A 21,511-nucleotide genomic window follows, 5' to 3' on the forward strand; every position below is an offset into this window, starting at 1 on the left:
GAGAGACAGAGGGATGTAGAGACAGACAGGTAGAGACACACAGGTAGAGAGACAGACAGGTAGAGAGACAGAGGGATGTAGAGACAGACAGGTAGAGACAGACAGGTAGAGAGACAGACAGGTAGAGAGACAGAGGGATGTAGAGACGGACAGGTAGAGAGACAGAGGGATGTAGAGACAGACAGATAGAGAGACAGAGGGATGTAGAAACAGACAGGTAGAGAGACAGAGGGATGTAGAGACAGACAGGTAGAGAGAGAGAGACAGACGGATGTAGAGACAGACAGGTAGAGAGAGATACACTTTACTTTAATTGAAAAATCCTGTTTTAATGGTTCTTCTTGGATTGTGAATGTTTCTCATTTTGAAAGGTAAAGAAAAGAAAAAGAAAAAAAAGTTATGAAGTCTTTTTACATTGCATGTTGGAATATACAAGGATTGAAGTCCTCTGCTTTTGGGCTAAAGAGCAGAAACCCAGACTTCCTGAAAGAAATTGATGATGTTGATATTGTAGTACTACAGGAAACATGGTGCAGAGGTGATGTTTCCACTGGCTGTCCACTAGGTTATAGGGAGATAATCATACCATCCACTAAATTAAAAGGAATCAAACAGGGCAGAGACTCAGGGGGAATGTTAATATGGTATAAATCTGAACTAATTAATTCAATCGAATTGATCAAAACAGGAGAATTCTTTATCTGGTTAAAAATCAACGAGGAGGCTATCTTGACAGATAAAAATGTCTTCCTCTGTGCCACATACATTCCCCCCTCAGAGTCACCCTACTTCAATGAAGAGAGCTTCTCCATTCTAGAGGGGGAAATTAGTCACTTTCAGGCCCAAGGCAACGTACTGGTCTGTGGAGACCTGAATGCTAGAATAGCAGAAGAACAAGACACTATTAACAGTCATGGGGATAAACACCTACCAGGAAGCAATAACCTTTCCCTCCCCACATACCCCCACAGAAACAACTATGACAAAGTGAAAAACAAAAACGGAGTACAGCTCCTGCATCTCTGTCGAACACTGGGTCTGTACATAGTCAATGGCAGGCTAAGAGGAGACTCTTTTGGTAGGTACACCTACAGCTCATCCCTTGGCAGCAGCACTGTAGACTACTTCCTCACCGACCTAAACCCAGAGTCTCTCAGAGCCTTCACAGTCAGCCCACTAACACCTCTCTCAGACCACAGTAAAATCACAGTGTATCTGAGAAGAGCAGAACCCAACCATGAAGCATCACGGCCCAATAAATTACATGGTACTAAACAAGCCTATAGATGGAGTGCAAACAGTACAGACATCTACCAAAAAGCAATTAGTAGCCAAAAAATACAATCTCTCCTGGACAACTTTTTAGCCTTAACATTCTCCTTCAGCAATGAAGGTGTAAATTTGGCCGTTAGAAACATAAACTTTATATTTGACAAATTAGCCTCCTTGGCTAATCTAAAGAAGCATAAGAGCAAACCAAAAATAACAGATAATGAAAAATGGTTTGATAATGATTGCAAAAATCTAAGAAAGTCATTGAGAAATATATCTAATCAAAAACACAGAGAACCAGACAACAAAAATATACGCCTTCAATATGGGGAAAAACTGAAGCAATACAAACGCACCCTAAGAACAAAAAAGGAACAGCACATTAGAAATCAGCTGGTTGGAATTGAGGAATCCATAGAATCAAACCACTTCTGGGAGAATTGGAATAAATTAAACCTCATCAGGAGGAATTGGCTCTCCAAAATGGGGATATGTGGAGAAATCACTTTGCAAACCTCTACAGCAATATAACAAAGAGCCCAGAACAAAAAGATATTCAAGAAAAATTACAAATCCTTGAATTAGCAGTCAAAGACTATCAGAATCCTGTGGATACCCCAATTACAGAAGAAGAATTATTGGAAAAACTATGCAATCTCCAACCCAAAAAGGCCTGTGGTGCTGATGGTATTTTAAATGAAATGATCAAATATACAGACCACAAATTCAAATTGGCTATACTCAAACTCTTCAACATTATCCTCACTGCAGGTATTTTCCCCGATATTTGGAACCAGGGATTGATCACACCAATCTATAAAAATGGAGACAAATTTGACCCAAATAATTACAGAGGAATTTGCGTTAACAGCAACTTGGGGAAAATTCTCTGCAGTATTATAAATAGCAGACTACATCATTTCCTTGACGAACACAACGTCCTGAGCAGAAGCCAGATTGGATTTCTAAAAAATTATCGTACAACAGACCACATTTACACCCTCCACACTCTAATTGATAAACAAGTTAACCAAAACAAAGGCAAAATCTACTCGTGTTTTGTTGATTTCAAGAAAGCATTTGATTCAATTTGGCACGAAGGTCTTTTTTATAAACTAATAGAAAGTGGTATTGGAGGGAAAACATATGATTTTATTAAATCAATGTACACTAAAAACAAATGTGCGGTTAAAATTGGCAACAAGCAAACAGACTTCTTCTCTCAGGGGCGGGGAGTGAAACAGGGCTGCCCAATAAGTCCAACATTATTTAACATCTACATTAATGAATTGGCAAAAACATTAGAAGAATCGGCAGCACCTGGTATCACCCTACACAACACTGAAATCAAGTGTCTGCTGTACGCAGATGACCTGGTGCTGCTGTCTCCCACTAAAGAGGGGTTACAGCAGCACCTAGATCGTCTTCACAGGTTCTGTCAGACCTGGGCTCTGACCGTTAACCTAAAAAAAACAAATATAATGATATTCCAAAAAAGGTCGGGAAATAAGGATGACAAATATAAATTCTATTTGGACACAGTTCTATTAGAACACACCAAAAACTACACATATCTAGGACTAAATATCAGCAACACAAGTAGCTTTCACATGGCTGTGAATGAGCTGAGAGACAAAGCAAGAAGAGCATTCTATGCCATTAAAAGGAACATCAAAATTGAAATTCCAATTAGAATCTGGCTCAATTTTTCAATCAGTTATAGAACCAATTGCTCTATATGGCAGTGAAGTATGGGGTCCACTCTCTAATAATGAATTTACTAAATGGGACAAACATCCAACTGAAATATTGCATGCAGAGTTTTGCAAGACTGTATTGCAAGTACAAAGAAAAACTCCAAATAACGCATGTAGGGCAGAATTGGGCCAATACCCCCTCCTCATTCGAATAGAAAAAAGAGCCATCAAATTTTACAACCATCTAAAAACAAGTGACCCTAAAACATTCCATCACACAGCTCTACAATGTCAAGAGATGAAACCAGAGAAGAGTCCCCTCAGCCAGCTGGTTCTGAGGCTCAGTTCACCAACCCAAACCAACCCCATAGAGCCTCGGGACAGCCCTCAGAAAATCTGGCCCAACCAAATCATCACAAAACAAAAAGAAAAATATATAACCTATTGGAAAGACACCACAAAAAATCTAAGTAAACTTCAATGCTATTTGGCTCTAAACAGACAGTACATGGTGGCAGACTATCTGACCACTGTGACTGATAGAAAACTGAGGAAAACATTGACTAGGTACAGACTCAGTGAGCACAGTCTGGCTATAGAGACCGGTCGTCACAGACAAACCTGGCTGCCCAGAGAGGACAGGCTGTGCTCACTCTGCTCCAGGGGAGAGGTAGAGACAGAGGTGCATTTCCTACTACACTGTGACAAATACTCAGACCTAAGAGCATATTTATTTCCCAAAATTATAACTCAATACAAAGAATTTGAAACTATAAAAGATGAAGAAAAAATCAAATATTTATTGGGTGAAAAGCCAAAATGTGCAGTTTTGGCAGCCAAATATGTGTCCTCATGCCACAACCTGAGGGACAGCCAGTGAAAAATGCAAAGTAATGTTGATAATATTTCCCATTTAGCTTAGTTTTGTTTTGTCTTTCATACCAGGTCATATGTCTTCTCAAGTCATATTGACACTGGTCTACTACCATTGATTTAATGTATTGTTGTTCTGATTAATATTGTTGTTGTAGTTGTTGTTAATGGTAATCCCATGTCCACTACTACTATTATTATTACTGTTGGTCCCACCATTTATTTATATATAAATATATATATATTTTATATATATATACATATATATTTGATTTTTATTTTTCGATATGTATACTTTGACAATGTAAGTAATAATGAACTTGCCATGTCAATAAAGTCAATTGAATTGAATTGAAATTGATACAGAGTGATGTAGAGACAGACAGGTAGAGAGACAGAGGATGTAAAGACAGAGTGACAGAGTGATGTAGAGACAGAGAGACAGAGTGATGTAGAGAGAGAGTGATGTAGAGACAGAGTGATGTAGAGACAGAGAGACAGAGTGATGTAGAGACAGAGAGACAGAGTGATGTAGAGACAGAGAGACAGAGTGATGTAGAGACAGAGTGATCTAGAGACAGAGATACAGAATGACAGAGTGATGTAGAGACAGAGTGATGTAGAGACAGAGTGATGTAGAGACAGAGAGACAGAGTGATGTAGAGACAGAGAGACAGAGTGATGTAGAGAGAGAATGATGTAGAGACAGAGTGATATAGAGACAGAGAGACAGAGTGACAGAGTGATGTAGAGACAGAGTAATGTAGAGACAGAGAGACAGAGTGATGTAGAGAGAGAGAGAGATGTAGAGACAGAGAGACAGCGTGATGTAGAGACAGAGAGATAGAGTGATGTAGAGACAGAGTGATGTAGAGACAGACAGACAGTGATGTAGAGACAGAGTGATGTAGAGACAGAGATACAGAGCAATGTAAAGACAGAGTGATGTAGAGACAGAGAGACAGAGTGATGTAGAGAGAGAGTGATGTAGAGACAGAGAGACAGAGTGATGTAGAGACAGAGAGACAGAGTGATGTAGAGACAGAGTGATGCAGAGACAGAGAGACAGCGTGATGTCGAGACAGAGAGACAGCGTGATGTCGAGACAGAGAGACAGAGTGATGTAGAGACAGAGAGATGTAGAGACAGAGAGACAGAGCGATGTAGAGACAGAGAGACAGAGTGATGTAGAGACAGAGTGATGTAGAGACAGAGAGATGTAGAGACAGAGCGACAGAGAGATGTAGAGACAGAGAGACAGAGTGATGTAGAGACAGAGAGATGTAGAGACAGAGATGTAGAGACAGAGAGATGTAGAGACAGAGTGAAGTAGAGACAGAGAGACAGAGTGATGTAGAGACAGAGAGACAGAGTGATGTAGAGACAGAGTGATGTAGAGACAGAGAGACAGAGTGATGTAGAGACAGAGTGATGTAGAGACAGAGAGACAGAGTGATGTAGAGATAGAGAGACAGAGTGATGTAGAGACAGAGAGATGTAGAGACAGAGTTATGTAGAGACAGAGTGATGTAGAGACAGAGTGATGTAGAGACAGAGTGATGTAGAGACAGAGAGACAGAGTGATGTAGAGACAGAGTGATGTAGAGACAGAGAGACAGAGTGATGTAGAGACAGAGTGATGTAGAGACAGAGAGATGTAGAGACAGAGCGACAGAGAGATGTAGAGACAGAGAGACAGAGTGATGTAGAGACAGAGAGATGTAGAGACAGAGAGACAGAGTGATGTAGAGCCAGAGTGATGTAGAGACAGAGAGATGTAGAGACAGAGAGACAGAGAGATGTAGAGACAGAGAGATGTAGAGACAGAGTGATGTAGAGACAGAGAGACATAGTGATGTAGAGACAGAGAGATGTAGAGACAGAGTGATGTAGAGACAGAGTGATGTAGAGACAGAGAGACAGAGTGATGTAGAGACAGAGGGACAGAGTGATGTAGAGACAGAGTGATGTAGAGACAGAGAGACAGAGTGATGTAGAGACAGAGAGATAGAGAGACAGAGTGATGTAGAGACAGAGAGATGTAGAGACAGAGTGATGTAGAGACAGAGTGATGTAGAGACATAGTGATGTAGAGACAGAGAGACAGAGAGATGTAGAGACAGAGTGATGTAGAGACAGAGTGATGTTGAGACAGAGACAGCGTGATGTAGAGACAGAGAGACAGAGTGATGTAGAGACAGAGAGACAGAGAAATGTAGAGACAGAGAGACAGAGAGATGTAGAGACAGAGAGATGTAGAGACAGAGTGATGTAGAGACAGAGTGATGTAGAGACAGAGAGACAGAGTGATGTAGAGACAGAGAGACAGAGTGATGTAGAGACAGAGAGACCGAGTGATGTAGAGACAGAGTGATGTAGAGACAGAGAGACAGAGTGATGTAGAGACAGAGTAATGTAGAGACAGAGTGATGTAGAGAGAGAGAGAGATGTAGAGACAGAGAGACAGCGTGATGTAGAGACAGAGAGATAGAGTGATGTAGAGACAGAGTGATGTAGAGACAGACAGACAGTGATGTAGAGACAGAGTGATGTAGAGACAGAGATACAGAGCAATGTAAAGACAGAGTGATGTAGAGACAGAGAGACAGAGTGATGTAGAGAGAGAGTGATGTAGAGACAGAGAGACAGAGTGATGTAGAGACAGAGAGACAGAGTGATGTAGAGACAGAGTGATGTAGAGACAGAGAGACAGAGTGATGCAGAGACAGAGAGACAGAGTGATGCAGAGACAGAGAGACAGCGTGATGTCGAGACAGAGAGACAGCGTGATGTCGAGACAGAGAGACAGAGTGATGTAGAGACAGAGAGATGTAGAGACAGAGAGACAGAGCGATGTAGAGACAGAGAGACAGAGCGATGTAGAGACAGAGAGACAGAGTGATGTAGAGACAGAGTGATGTAGAGACAGAGAGATGTAGAGACAGAGCGACAGAGAGATGTAGAGACAGAGAGACAGAGTGATGTAGAGACAGAGAGATGTAGAGACAGAGATGTAGAGACAGAGAGATGTAGAGACAGAGTGAAGTAGAGACAGAGAGACAGAGTGATGTAGAGACAGAGAGACAGAGTGATGTAGAGACAGAGTGATGTAGAGACAGAGAGACAGAGTGATGTAGAGACAGAGTGATGTAGAGACAGAGAGACAGAGTGATGTAGAGATAGAGAGACAGAGTGATGTAGAGACAGAGAGATGTAGAGACAGAGTTATGTAGAGACAGAGTGATGTAGAGACAGAGTGATGTAGAGACAGAGAGACAGAGTGATGTAGAGACAGAGTGATGTAGAGACAGAGAGACAGAGTGATGTAGAGACAGAGTGATGTAGAGACAGAGAGATGTAGAGACAGAGCGACAGAGAGATGTAGAGACAGAGAGACAGAGTGATGTAGAGACAGAGAGATGTAGAGACAGAGAGACAGAGTGATGTAGAGACAGAGTGATGTAGAGACAGAGAGATGTAGAGACAGAGAGACAGAGAGATGTAGAGACAGAGAGATGTAGAGACAGAGTGATGTAGAGACAGAGAGACATAGTGATGTAGAGACAGAGAGATGTAGAGACAGAGTGATGTAGAGACAGAGTGATGTAGAGACAGAGAGACAGAGTGATGTAGAGACAGAGGGACAGAGTGATGTAGAGACAGAGAGACAGAGTGATGTAGAGACAGAGAGATAGAGAGACAGAGTGATGTAGAGACAGAGAGATGTAGAGACAGAGAGATGTAGAGACAGAGAGATGTAGAGACAGAGTGATGTAGAGACAGAGTGATGTAGAGACATAGTGATGTAGAGACAGAGAGACAGAGTGATGTAGAGACAGAGAGACAGAGAGATGTAGAGACAGAGTGATGTAGAGACAGAGTGATGTTGAGACAGAGACAGCGTGATGTAGAGACAGAGAGACAGAGAAATGTAGAGACAGAGAGATGTAGAGACAGAGAGATGTAGAGACAGAGTGATGTAGAGACAGAGTGATGTAGAGACAGAGAGACAGAGTGATGTAGAGACAGAGAGACAGAGTGATGTAGAGACAGAGAGACCGAGTGATGTAGAGACAGAGTGATGTAGAGACAGAGAGACAGAGTGATGTAGAGACAGAGTAATGTAGAGACAGAGTGATGTAGAGACAGAGAGATGTAGAGACAGAGTGATGTAGAGACAGAGTGATGTAGAGACATAGTGATGTAGAGACAGAGTGATGTAGAGACAGAGTGATGTAGAGACAGAGTGATGTAGAGACAGAGAGACAGAGTGATGTAGAGACAGAGAGACCGAGTGATGTAGAGACAGAGTGATGTAGAGACAGAGAGACAGAGTGATGTAGAGACAGAGTAATGTAGAGACAGAGTGATGTAGAGACAGAGAGATGTAGAGACAGAGTGATGTAGAGACAGAGTGATGTAGAGACATAGTGATGTAGAGACAGAGAGACAGAGTGATGTAGAGACAGAGAGACAGAGAGATGTAGAGACAGAGTGATGTAGAGACAGAGTGATGTTGAGACAGAGACAGCGTGATGTAGAGACAGAGAGACAGAGTGATGTAGAGACAGAGAGACAGAGAAATGTAGAGACAGAGAGACAGAGAGATGTAGAGACAGAGTGATGTAGAGACAGAGTGATGTAGAGACAGAGAGACAGAGTGATGTAGAGACAGAGAGACCGAGTGATGTAGAGACAGAGTGATGTAGAGACAGAGAGACAGAGTGATGTAGAGACAGAGTGATGTAGAGACAGAGTGATGTAGAGACAGAGTGATGTAGAGACAGAGTGATGTAGAGACAGAGTGAAGTAGAGACAGAGAGACAGAGTGATGTAGAGACAGAGAGACACAGTGATGTAGAGACAGAGTGATGTAGAGACAGAGTGATGTAGAGACAGAGTGATGTAGAGACAGAGCGACAGAGAGATGTAGAGACAGAGAGAGAGTGATGTAGAGACAGAGTGATGTAGAGACAGAGAGACAGAGTGATGTAGAGACAGAGAGACAGAGTGATGTAGAGACAGAGAGATGTAGAGACAGAGAGACAGAGTGATGTAGAGACAGAGTGATGTAGAGACAGAGTGATGTAGAGACAGAGAAACAGAGTGATGTAGAGACAGAGAGATGTAGAGACAGAGTGATGTAGAGACAGAGAGATGTAGAGACAGAGAGACAGAGTGATGTAGAGACAGAGAGACTGAATGATGTAGAGACAGAGAGATGTAGAGACAGAGAGATGTAGAGACAGAGAGACAGAGTGATGTAGAGACAGAGAGACAGAGTGATGTAGAGACAGAGAGATGTACAGAAAGACAGAGTTTAAGAAAGCCTTAACACTCCACAAGACACACATCACTCAAGTCTACAACACGGTGTGAAGGAAGCAATAACACTTCACACTTTGAAATTAGCAGCTGAGCACCCAACTACTTCCTGCACAAAATATCTTTAAAGGCAGGTCCTGCCTGTCATATAGTCAGTAGATATACTGCAGATACAGTATCTTTCATTAAAGTGTACTTGGTGTACACACTTGGTTGTAGGCCTAAGCGACAGGCCAAATGAAAGGGCAGATAAAAATATGGGTGTGAGAGAGAGAGAAAAACAGGGGTCACAATGAATGTGCTTGAGAGGTCGAGATGCAGTATGTGCCAGTGGTTAGCGTGTGTGTGTGTGTGTGTGTGTGTGTGTGTGTGTGTGTGTGTGTGTGTGTGTGATGTGTGTGATGTGTGTGTGTGTGTGTGTCTGTGTGTGTGTGTGTGTGTGTGTGTGTGTGTGTGTGTGTGTGTGTGTGTGTGTGTGTGTGTGTGTGTGTGTGATGTGTGATGTGTGATGTGTGTGATGGGGTCTCACCAGGTTCTTGAAGAGGGCTGTGAGCTCTTTGGTAAAGATGGCGAACTTGAGTAAGGCTGAGCCCACCTCCGGATCCTCTCTAGAGACACAGTTGTCTCCGAACTTCTCCATAGACTGAATGTACTGCTCCTCATTGTCAACGTGGGCTGAGAAACACAGTCGTCAAATCAAGTCAAATCAGAAGTTGTGTAAAGGGGATTTTTCATGGGTCACAAACACACTTTACATCATTAAAAATGAATCAGAGGCTTTACACAGACTCTTATTTTAATAGGATCCTCTATGCCATTCTAAAGAGTTAGTGAGACTTGTTAGTGGACATTTCATATCTCTGTGATACTGTCTTTTCTAAATTGACCTGACCTAAAATGTTAGGTCTGATCACTGATTAACTTGAGAAGGCGAATACATTCAATTCAATACAACTTGATCCACGCAGGGACATACACAAAGTGTCTCATAGAGTGCTGAGCGTCAGGAATTCTCTCTGTAAGACAGGAAACTGGCTTGGATGTGGTGTTCAATCAATCAATCAATCCAAATGTATTTATAAAGCCCTTTTTACATTAGCAGCACAAAGTGCTATACAGGAACCCAGCCTAAAACCCCAAACAGCAAGCAATGCAGATGTAGAAGCACATGCAGGACCATGCAGAAGCATGCAGGACAATGCAGGACCATGCAGGACAATGCAGGAGCATGCAGGACAATGCAGGAGCATGCAGGACAATGCAGGACCATGCAGGACAATGCCGGACCATGCAGGAGCATGCAGGAGCATGCAGGACCATGCAGGACAATGCCGGACCATGCAGGAGCATGCAGGAGCATGCAGGACAATGCAGGAGCATGCAGGACAATGCAGGAGCATGCAGGACAATGCAGGACCATGCAGGACCATGCAGGACCATGCAGGACAATGCAGGAGCATGCAGGAGCTTCATTAGAACAGAGTGTATGTCCCAGAAACAGGATGAAAATCATTCTACTACTTTCCTGACTGACTTCCCACCACTCTCAACACGTTTAGTTGCCATAAATACATTACATAAATCCTAAGTAAAAACACCTAACTGCTGCCTTGCCAACTCAATAGCTATAGGAGTTGTCAACTCAAGACCAGCACAAACAGATCTGGGACCAGACTAACGATGCCATTCTTACACAGCCTTTCATAACAGTGACGAGCATGTTGGGCCTGTAAAGTGTGTTTAAAGACTCAGAGCTTAGTTTACACAGCAGCTCCAAACAAAAGCAACGTGGCGTTAAAGCTAGAATCCTTAGTTGCTACATCCATTTTTGGACTTATAAATGATATATACATCCATTGATTGTTGAAGAATATAACTTATAAATGCCTGATGATCTTAGTTCAACTGTCACACTCCATGAGAACCCAAAATAGAAGCTTGTTTTACCCCAACGTTTGTAAACAAAGTAAATGTAAACAAACACTTTATAGCGTCATAACATTGTTAAAACTATACATTTAATATAATGGATGGTCAGTTATTGCATCCATAGCTCTGTCTCAATTTGAGACTGCTTTTTAGCGAAACAGGGGAGGGGAAAACACCTTGTTATTGTTTCAATGACGGATTCTAGCTTTAAGGTATTTCCAGCATGTGCAGATCCAACTGGGTTAAAGCTGTGATTATCAGCCCCTGATCCAGGATTATGACCCTGGGATTACACTGGAAGGTCTGTGTGCTGGGTGGAGAGGGACAGTCATGGAAGAAAAGGGCCTGGGTTTAACTGAGTAGGGACGTTTAATATAGCGTATTGTAGGAGGGACCTCTGCTCCTTAGGCCTGCTGGGACAGGTGTGTGGAATGGGAGGAATGTGTTGAGGTGCTATAAACTATACTTCTCTCTCTCGACTGTGTGGAGAAAATACACTAATGAGTCAGACACACTAATATTATTGTGAAGTATATTGAGGGATACCAACATGCTGCACAACTGGAGTACAGAGGTTAGTGGGTGTAGTGAATGTGATATAGATGCTATATACATTATGGATATATGGAAACTGTACACCAGGACTGACTCACTCACTAATGTACTGTCCTGTAATGTACTGCACTGTATTGTGCTGTACTGTAATGTACTGTACTGTAATGCACTGGGTTGTACTGTAATGTACTGTGTTGTAGTGTACTGTATTGTGTTGTACCGTAATGTACTGTACTGTAATGTGCTGCACTGTACTGTAACGTACTGTGTTGTAGTGTAATGTACTGTGTTGTAGTGTACTGTACTGTTGTACTGTACTACACTGTACCGTAATGTACTGTACTGTGTTGTAATGTACTGTGCTGTACTATAATGTACTGTGTTGTACTGTACTGTACCGTGTTGGACAGTACTGTAATGTACTGTGCTGTACTGTAATGTACTGTACTGTAATGTACTGTGGTGTGGTGTCCTGTAATGTACCGTGTTGTACTGTAATGTACTGTACTGTAATGTACTGTGTTGTACTGTAATGTACTGTGTTGTACTGTAATGTACTGTGTTGTACTGTACTGTACTGCACTGTACGGTGTTGTTATGTAATGTACTGTGCTGTAATGTACTGTAATGTACTGTGGTGTACTGTAATGTACCGTGTTGTATTGTAATGTACTGTACTGTACTGCACTGTGTTGTTAGGTAATGTACTGTGCTGTAATTACTGTAATGTACTGTAATGTAATATGGTGTACTGTAATGTACTGAACTGTAATTACTGTAATGTACTGTGGTGTACTGTATTGTGTTGTAGTATACTGTACTGAACTATGTTGTACTGTATTGTGTTGTACTCTAATGTACTGTGGTATACTGTACTGTGTTGTAGTGTACTATACAGTGTTGAAGTGTACTATACTGTAGGGTAGTGTACTATACTGTGGTGTACTGTACCGTAATGTACTGGACTGTGTTGTACTGTACTGTAATGTACTGTGCTGTACTGTAATGTACTGTACTGTGTTGTAATGTACTGTAATGTACTGTGGTGTCCTGTAATGTACCGTGTTGTACTGTACTGTGGTGTACTGTAATGTACTGTGTTGTACTGTACTGTGTTGCACTGTAATGTACTGTGTTGCACTGTAATGTACTGTGTTGTAGTGTACTGTATTGTACTATGTAGTAGTGTACTGTACTGTGTAGTAGTGTACTGTACTGTTCTATACTGCTTTGTACTCACCCAGGCCAGAGATGTTTATGGCCTTGACAGACTTCTTGATCTTGTGAAGTACTCCTCTGTCTACATCTAGAGCCTGTAGGGAGAGAGAACACAGAGAGATACATCTATGAGGTACATCTAGAGCCTGTAGGGAGAGAGAACACACAGAGACACATCTATGAGGTACATCTAGAGCCTGTAGGGAGAGAGAACACACAGAGACACATCTATGAGGTACATCTAGAGCCTGTAGGGAGAGAGAACACAGAGAGACCCATCTATGAGGTACATCTAGAGCCTGTAGGGAGAGAGAACACAGAGAGACCCATCTATGAGGTACATCTAGAGCCTGTAGGGAGAGAGAACACAGATAGACACATCTATGAGGTACATCTAGAGCCTGTAGGGAGAGAGAACACACAGAGACACATCTATGAGGTACATCTAGAGCCTGTAGGGAGACAGAACACACAGAGACACATCTATGAGGTACATCTAGAGCCTGTAGGGAGAGAGAACACACAGAGACACATCTATGAGGTACATTTAGAGCCTGTAGGGAGACAGAACACACAGAGACACATCTATGAGGTACATCTAGAGCCTGTAGGGAGAGAGAACACAGATAGACACATCTATGAGGTACATCTAGAGCCTGTAGGGAGAGAGAACACACAGACACATCTAATAGGTACAGTACCAGTCAAAAGTTTGGACACGCCTACTCATTCCAGGGTTTTTCTTTATTTTACTATTTTCTACATTGCAGAATAATAGTGAAGACATCATAACTATGAAATAACACATATGGAATCATGTATTAACCAAAAAAAGTGTTAAACAAATCAAAATAGATTTTATATTTGAGATTCTTCAAAGTAGCCACCCTTTGCCTTGATGACAGGTTTGCACACTCTTGGCATTCTCTCAACCAGCTTCATGAGGTAGTCACCTGGAATGCATTTCAATGAAAAGGTATACCTTGTTAAAAGTTAATTTGTGGAATTTCATTCCTTTTTAATGCGTTTGAGCCAATCAGTTGTGTTGTGACAAGGTAGGCGTGGTATACAGAAGATAGCCTATTTGGTAAAAGACCAAGTCCATATTATGGAAAGAACAGCTCAAACAAGCAAAGAGAAACGACAGTCTATCATTAGTTTAAGACATGAAGGTCAGTCAATTCAGAACATTTCAAGAACTTTGAAAGTTTTTTCAAGTGCAGTTGTAAAAAACATCAAGCGCTATGTTGAAACTGGCTCTCATAAGGACCGCCACAGAAAATGAAGACCCAGAGTTACCTCTGCTGCAGAGGATAAGTTCATTAGAGTTTATTGCACCTCAGATTGCAGCCCAAATAAATACTTCACAGAGTTCAAGTACCAGACACATCTAAACATCAACTGTTCAGAGGAGACTGTGTGAATCAGGCCTTCATGGTCAAATTGCTGCAAAGAAACAACTACTAAAGGACACCAATAAGAAGGAGACTTGCTTGGACGAAGAAACACGATTAATGGACATTAGACCGGTGGAAATCTATCCTTTGGCCTGATGAGTCCAAATTTGAGATTTGTGGTTCCAACTGCCGTATCTTTGTGAGATGCAGAGTAAGTGAATGGATGATCTCTGCATGTGTGGATCCTCCAGGCTGTTTAAGGGCTATTTGACCAAGAAGGAGAGTGATGGAATGCTGCATCAGATGACCTGGCCTCCACAATCACCCGACCTCAACCCAATTGAGATGGTTTGGGATGTGTTGGACCGCAGAGTGAAGGAAAAGCAGCCAACAAGTGCTCAGCATATGTGGGAACTCCTTCAAGACTATTGGATAAGCATTCCTCATGAAGCTGGTTGAGAGAATGCCAAGAGTGTGCAAAGCTGTCATCAAGGCAAAGGGTGGCTATTTAAAAGAATCTCAAATATAAAATATATTTTGATTTGTTTAACACTTTTTTGGTTACTACATTATTGTGTTATTCACTAATATTCTACAATGTAGAAAATAGAAAAACTGGTACTGTACAAACTGACTGGTACTGTATATCTAGAGCCTGTAGGGAGAGAGAACACACAGAGACACATCTATGAGGTATATCTAGAGCCTGTAGGGAGAGAGAACACACAGTGACACATCTATGAGGTACATTTCGAGCCTGTAGGGAGAGAGAACACACAGATACACATCTATGAGGTACATCTAGAGCCTGTAGGGAGAGAGAACACAGAGAGACACATCTATGAGGTACATCTAGAGCCTGTAGGGAGAGAGAACACACAGATACACATCTATGAGGTACATCTAGAGCCTGTAGGGAGAGAGAACACACAGAGACACATCTATGAGGTATATATAGAGCCTGTAGGGAGAGAGAACACAGAGAGACACATCTATGAGGTACATCTAGAGCCTGTAGGGAGAGAGAACACACAGAGACACATCTATGAGGTACATCTAGAGCCTGTAGGGAGAGAGAACACAGATAGACACATCTATGAGGTACATCTAGAGCCTGTAGGGAGAGAGAACACACAGAGACACATCTATGAGGTACATCTAGAGCCTGTAGGGAGAGAGAACACACAGATACACATCTATGAGGTACATCTAGAGCCTGTAGGGAGAGAGAACACACAGAGACACATATATAAGGTACATCATGTTTAACTATTTGTTACTTGTTTAATTATTTGTTACTTTCATTTTCTATTTTTCTACGAATCTATTTTTTACTTAACACATTTTTCTTCTTAACTTCTTAAAGCATTGTTGGTTAGGGGCTCGCTCGCACGCTCGCTAACTCACTCACTCGCTAACTCACTCACTCGCTAACTCACTCACTCACTCACTCACTCACTCACTCACTCACTCACTCACTCACTCACTCACTCACTCACTCACTCACTCACTCACTCACTCACTCACTCACTCACTCACTCACTCACTCACTCTGTTCACAGCCCAGTCCTTAGTCACTGTGTGTACGAATTCCCCTGAGATTAGATCAGTGAATGAGAGAATGGCCATGCAGTCCTGAGCCCAGCCCTACTGTTTACACAGTAACAAGACAGACATGGCAACATGCCAGCCAAGCCCACGGTCTGCCTGCACAACCATAATGCTATAGTGCTAGGCAGCCACTCTCTGTGCGTCCAAAATGGCAACACATTCCCATAGGGCTCTGGTTAAAAGTAGTGCACTGCCAAGATACAGTCTCTGATATGAAGCTCAGAAACCAGAGAGGCTGTAAAAACAAGGAAATGGTTAGTGGGAAAACCACACTTGGGGACGATGGGGATCAGATGTTGTGGTCCTGTAATGGCCTACTAAAAGAACAGTGGAGATCAGGTGGTGTGGTCCTGTAATGGCCTACTAAAAGAACAGTGGAGATCAGATGGTGTGGTCCTGTAATGGCCTACTAAAAGAACAGTGGAGATCAGATGGTGTGGTCCTGTAATGGTCTACTAAAAGAACAGTGGAGATCAGGTGGTGTGGTCATGTAATGGCCTACTAAAAGAACAGTGGAGATCAGGTGGTGTGGTCCTGTAATGGTCTACTAAAAGAACAGTGGAGATCAGGTGGTGTGGTCCTGTAATGGCCTACTAAAAGAACAGTGGAGATCAGATGGTGTGGTCCTGTAATGGTCTACTAAAAGAACAGTGGAGATCAGGTGGTGTGGTCCTGTAATGTCCTACTAAAAGAACAGTGGAGATCAGATGGTGTGGTCCTGTAATGGCCTACTAAAAGAACAGTGGAGATCAGATGGTGTGGTCCTGTAATGGTCTACTAAAAGAACAGTGGAGATCAGGTGGTGTGGTCCTGTAATGGCCTACTAAAAGAACAGTGGAGATCAGGTGGTGTGGTCCTGTAATGGCCTACTAAAAGAACAGTGGAGATCAGATGGTGTGGTCCTGTAATGGTCTACTAAAAGAACAGTGGAGATCAGATGGTGTGGTCCTGTAATGGTCTACTAAAAGAACAGTGGAGATCAGATGGTGTGGTCCTGTAATGGCCTACTAAAAGAACAGTGGAGATCAGGTGGTGTGGTCCTGTAATGGCCTACTAAAAGAACAGTGGAGATCAGGTGGTGTGGTCCTGTAATGGCCTACTAAAAGAACAGTGGAGATCAGGTGGTGTGGTCCTGTAATGGCCTACTAAAAGAACAGTGGAGATCAGGTGGTGTGGTCCTGTAATGGCCTACTAAAAGAACAGTGGAGATCAGATGGTGTGGTCCTGTAATGGCCTACTAAAAAAAAGTAGAGAAATACATTAGATGAGTAGATGAACTCATTCAACTGACATATTTTGCCACTCTCGTGTGAATTTATATCTACAGTAATTACTAACTTTCTTGGTTGAGCAGATGACAATGCTGTGTCCTTGGTTGATGTGTCAGTCATTCTCTTACACCCTTTTCACACTATCATGCATACCCAAACCAAATGGTTTTGTTTTACTCCACATTGTCCGTCCACCGGACACTCAGCCAGCCCAGGGAGCCCAGTGGAAACACCCAGCCCAGGGAGCCCAGCGGACACTCACCCAGCCCAGGGAGACCAGTGGACACTCACCCAGCCCAGGGAGCCCAGCAGACACTCACCCAGCCCAGGGAGACCAGTGGACACTCAGCCAGCCCAGTGAGCCCAGCAGACACTCACCCAGCCCAGGGAGACCAGTGGACACTCAGCCAGCCCAGTGAGCCCAGCAGACACTCACCCAGCCCAGGGAGACCAGCAGACACTCACCCAGCCCAGGGAGACCAGTGAACACTCACCCAGCCCAGGGAGACCAGTGGACACTCAGCCAGCCCAGTGAGCCCAGCAGACACTCACCCAGCCCAGGGAGACCAGCAGACACTCACCCAGCCCAGGGAGACCAGTGAACACTCACCCAGCCCAGGGAGACCAGTGAACACTCACCCAGCCCAGGGAGACCAGTGGGCACAGACATCAATTCAACGTCTATTCCACGTTGGTTCAACGTAATTTCATAAAAATTATGTAGAAACAACGTTGATTCAACCAGTGTGTGCCCAGTGGGAGGAAGGCATGGGAGCAGACAAGCTGGGACAGGCTGGGCAGTCTGTGAGAGAGAAGAGGAGGAAAAGAAGGGGAAAGCATGCTAGGACAGGAGTGCATCAGCCCAGCCCAAGCCCCAGGGACTCTCCCAGGATACAGCAGTGATCTACCAAGCTAGAGCTTTGTTCTGAGCTAGACTGGAGAACGATCCTCCTCCGAGACTATATGGTAGTGTTCCCCACCACATAGCTCTGGTCCAGGGCATTACGTGCAGCTTGCTGACACTGAGGCTTCCTGGACAAGAGCTATCCACCAAGCAACACAGGCAAGGAAACAGCAAGACACTCCAGTCCACAGTACGCTGCTCAGGCACTGTCAGGCAGATAAGAGGAACTGGGAAGGAGAGTGCTGCCTGTCAGTCGACCTGATGTAAAAACCGCCATTACAGCTGCCTGTCAGTCGACCTGATGTAAAAACCGCCATTACAGCTGCCTGTCTGCTGTCTGTTCTCAACATTAGTGTTGTTCTATCTGGCATTACACATCTCATACGTATAATTGAAGTTGGAAGTTTACATACACTTAGGTTGGAGTCATTAAAACTCATTTTTTGACCACTCCACAAATTTCTTGTTAACAAACAATAGACTTGACAAGTCGGTTAGGACATCTACTTTGTGCATGACACAAGTCATTTTTCCAACAATTGTTTACAGACAGATTATTTCCCTTATAATTCACTGTATCACAATTCCAGTGGGTCAGAAGTTAACATACACTAAGTTGACTGTGCCTTTAAACAGCTTAGACAATTCCAGAAAATAATGTCATGGCTTTTGAAGCTTCTGATGGGCTAATTGACATTATTAGAGTCAATTGGAGGTGTACCTGTGGATGTATTTCAAGGCCTACCTTCAAACTCAGTGCCTCTTTGCTTGACATCATGGGAAAATCTAAAGAAATCAGCCAAGTCCTCAGAAAAAAATGTGTCTGGTTCATCCTTGGCAGCAATTTCCAAATGCCTGAAGGTACCACGTTCATCTGTACAAACAATAGTACGCAAGTATAAACACCATGGGACCACACAGCCGTCATACCGCTCAGGAAGGAGATGCGTTCTGTATCCTAGAGATGAACGTACTTTGGTGCGAAAAGTGCAAATCAATTCCAGAACAACAGCAAAGGACCTTGTGAAGATGCTGGAGGAAACAGATACAAAGTATCTATATCCACAGTAAAACGAGTCCTATATCGACCGCTCAGCAAGGAAGCCACTGCTCCAAAACCGCCATAAAAAAGCCAGACTAAGGTTTGCAACTGCACATGGGGACAAAGATCGTACTTTTTGGAGAAATGTCCTCTGGTGTGATGAAACAAAAATAGAACTGTTTGGCCATAATGACCATTGTTATGTTTGGTGGAAAAAGGGGAGGCAGGCAAGCCAAAGAACACCATCCCAACCGTGAAGCACAGGGGTGGCAGCATCATGTTGTGGGGGTGCTTTGCTGCAGGAGGAACTTGTGCACTTCACAAAATAGATGGCATCATGAGGCAGGAAAATGATGTGGATATATTGAAGCAACATCAGTCAGGAAGTTAAAGCTTGGTCGCAAATGGGTCTTCCAAATGGACAATGACCTCAAGCATACTTACAAAGTTGTGGCAAAATGGCTTAAGGACAACAAAGTCAAGGTATTGGAGTGGCCATCACACAGCCCTGACCTCAATCCTATAGAACATTTGTGGGTAGAACTGAAAAAGCGTGTGCGAGCAAGGAGGCCTACAAACCTGACTCAGTTACACCAACTCTGTCAGGAGGAATGGGCTGAAATTCACCCAACTTATTGTTGGAAGCTTGTGGAAGGCTACCCGAAACGTTTGACCCAAGTTAAACAATTTAAAGGCAATGCTACCAAATACTGTATGTAAACTTCTGACCCACTGGGAATGTGATGAAAGAAATAAAAGCTGAAATAAATCATTATCGCTACTATTATTCTGACATTTCACATTCTTAAAATAAAGTGGTGATCCTAACTGACCTAAGACAGGGAATTTTTACTTGGATTAAACGTCAGGAATTGTGAAAAACGGAGTTTAAATGTATTTGGCTATGGTGTATGTAAACTCTCGAGATTCAACTGCATATACTGTTCTACGGTCTCTTAGTGTAACGGCTGATTTCCTCCTCTTCGTCTGAAGAGGAGGTGTAGCAGGGATCGGACCAAGAGTGATAAGTGTCCGTGTTTTAATATAATCCACTGAACACGACAAAAAATACAAAATAACAAAGTAACCTAACCCGAAAACAGTCCCGTGTGGCATGAACACAGACACAGGAAACAAACACCCACAAACCAACAGTGAAAACAGGCAACCTAAATATGGTTCCCAATCAGAGACAATGCAAAACATCTGTCTCTGATTGAGAACCATATCAGGTCAATTGACAAACCTAAACATAGAAACACCTAACATAGACTGCCCACCCCAACTCACGCCCTGACCAAACTAACTAAAGACAAAACAAAGGAAAATAAAGGTCAGAACGTGAGACTTAGTCACTTAATAACATTTACATATTTGGCATTACTCATCTCATATATACTGTTTTCTATACTATTCTTTAAAAAAAAATGTTTAAATGTATTTTACCTCTATTTAACTAGGCAAGTCAGTTAAGAACAAATTCTTATTTTCAATGACAGCCTAGGAATAGTGGGTTAACTGCCTTGTTCAGGGGCAGAATGACAGATGTTTACCTTGCCAGCTCAGGGATTCGATCTTGCAACCTTTCGGTTACCAGTCCAACGCTCTAACCACTAGGCTACCTGCCGCCCCATTCTACTCATTCACTTAATAATGTTTACATATCTGGCATTACTCATCTCATATGTATATACTGTTTTATATACTATTCTACAGTATCTCATTCACTTAATGTTTACATATCTGGCATTACTCATCTCATATGTATATACTGTATTCTATACTATTCTACAGTATCTTAGTCCGTTCCGCTCTGACATCGCTCGTCCATAGGTATATAGTCTTAATTCATTCCTACTTAGATTTGTGTGTATTGGGTATATGTTGTGAAATTGTTAGATATTACTTGTTAGATATTACTGCACTGTCGGAGCTAGAAACACAAGCATTTCGCTACATCCACAATAACATCTGCAAAACACGTATATGTGACCAATAAAATTTGACTTGGTCAACATGAGTGAAGCATATGTGCATGTATGTGTGTTTCTGTCCAACTTGATATACACTGTGTGTTCACTATTAACTGTGAAATCAAATGGGGGGAGGGGAAAAAGCTGTTTGACTTCAGTTGTGAAACAGAGAAAGCCAATGCAATACAACACTTCCTTGTTTTGAGAGATTCCACTAAATGTAACTCTAACACAAGTGTTCTCTAGTCACCTCTCCTCATGTGGTATATTCTGCAACACTGTACACACAGCAGCAGATCCTCTCATATGGCAGTGTGTGTGTGTGTGTGTCTTCCTCCATTGTGCAAACACAGTATACCGTAATCTGAATAGGCCTTAAACTGTGACAACAATCCAGTGATTCATACAGCCTACCGTAAGGCCAGTAGTGTATCGGTGGCATAG

At 42.7% G+C, this 21,511-nt stretch overlaps 1 protein-coding gene across 1 annotated transcript in view; it reads right to left on the reverse strand.

Moving 5' to 3' along the window:
* LOC120024290 (arf-GAP with SH3 domain, ANK repeat and PH domain-containing protein 2-like) overlaps positions 1-21,511 on the reverse strand; it is a 48,764-nt gene that overhangs the window by 25,885 nt on the left and 1,368 nt on the right. Inside the window, exons 3-4 of the mRNA XM_038968493.1 lie at positions 12,892-12,964; positions 9,697-9,842 (exon numbers count right to left, since the gene is read on the reverse strand). Of these exons, the coding sequence (XP_038824421.1) occupies positions 9,697-9,842; positions 12,892-12,964 (219 nt within the window). The remainder of the gene's footprint in view (positions 1-9,696; positions 9,843-12,891; positions 12,965-21,511) is intronic.

Source organism: Salvelinus namaycush, chromosome 29 (genome assembly GCF_016432855.1).
Source record: "Salvelinus namaycush isolate Seneca chromosome 29, SaNama_1.0, whole genome shotgun sequence".
NCBI classification, from domain to species: Eukaryota; Metazoa; Chordata; class Actinopteri; order Salmoniformes; family Salmonidae; genus Salvelinus; species Salvelinus namaycush.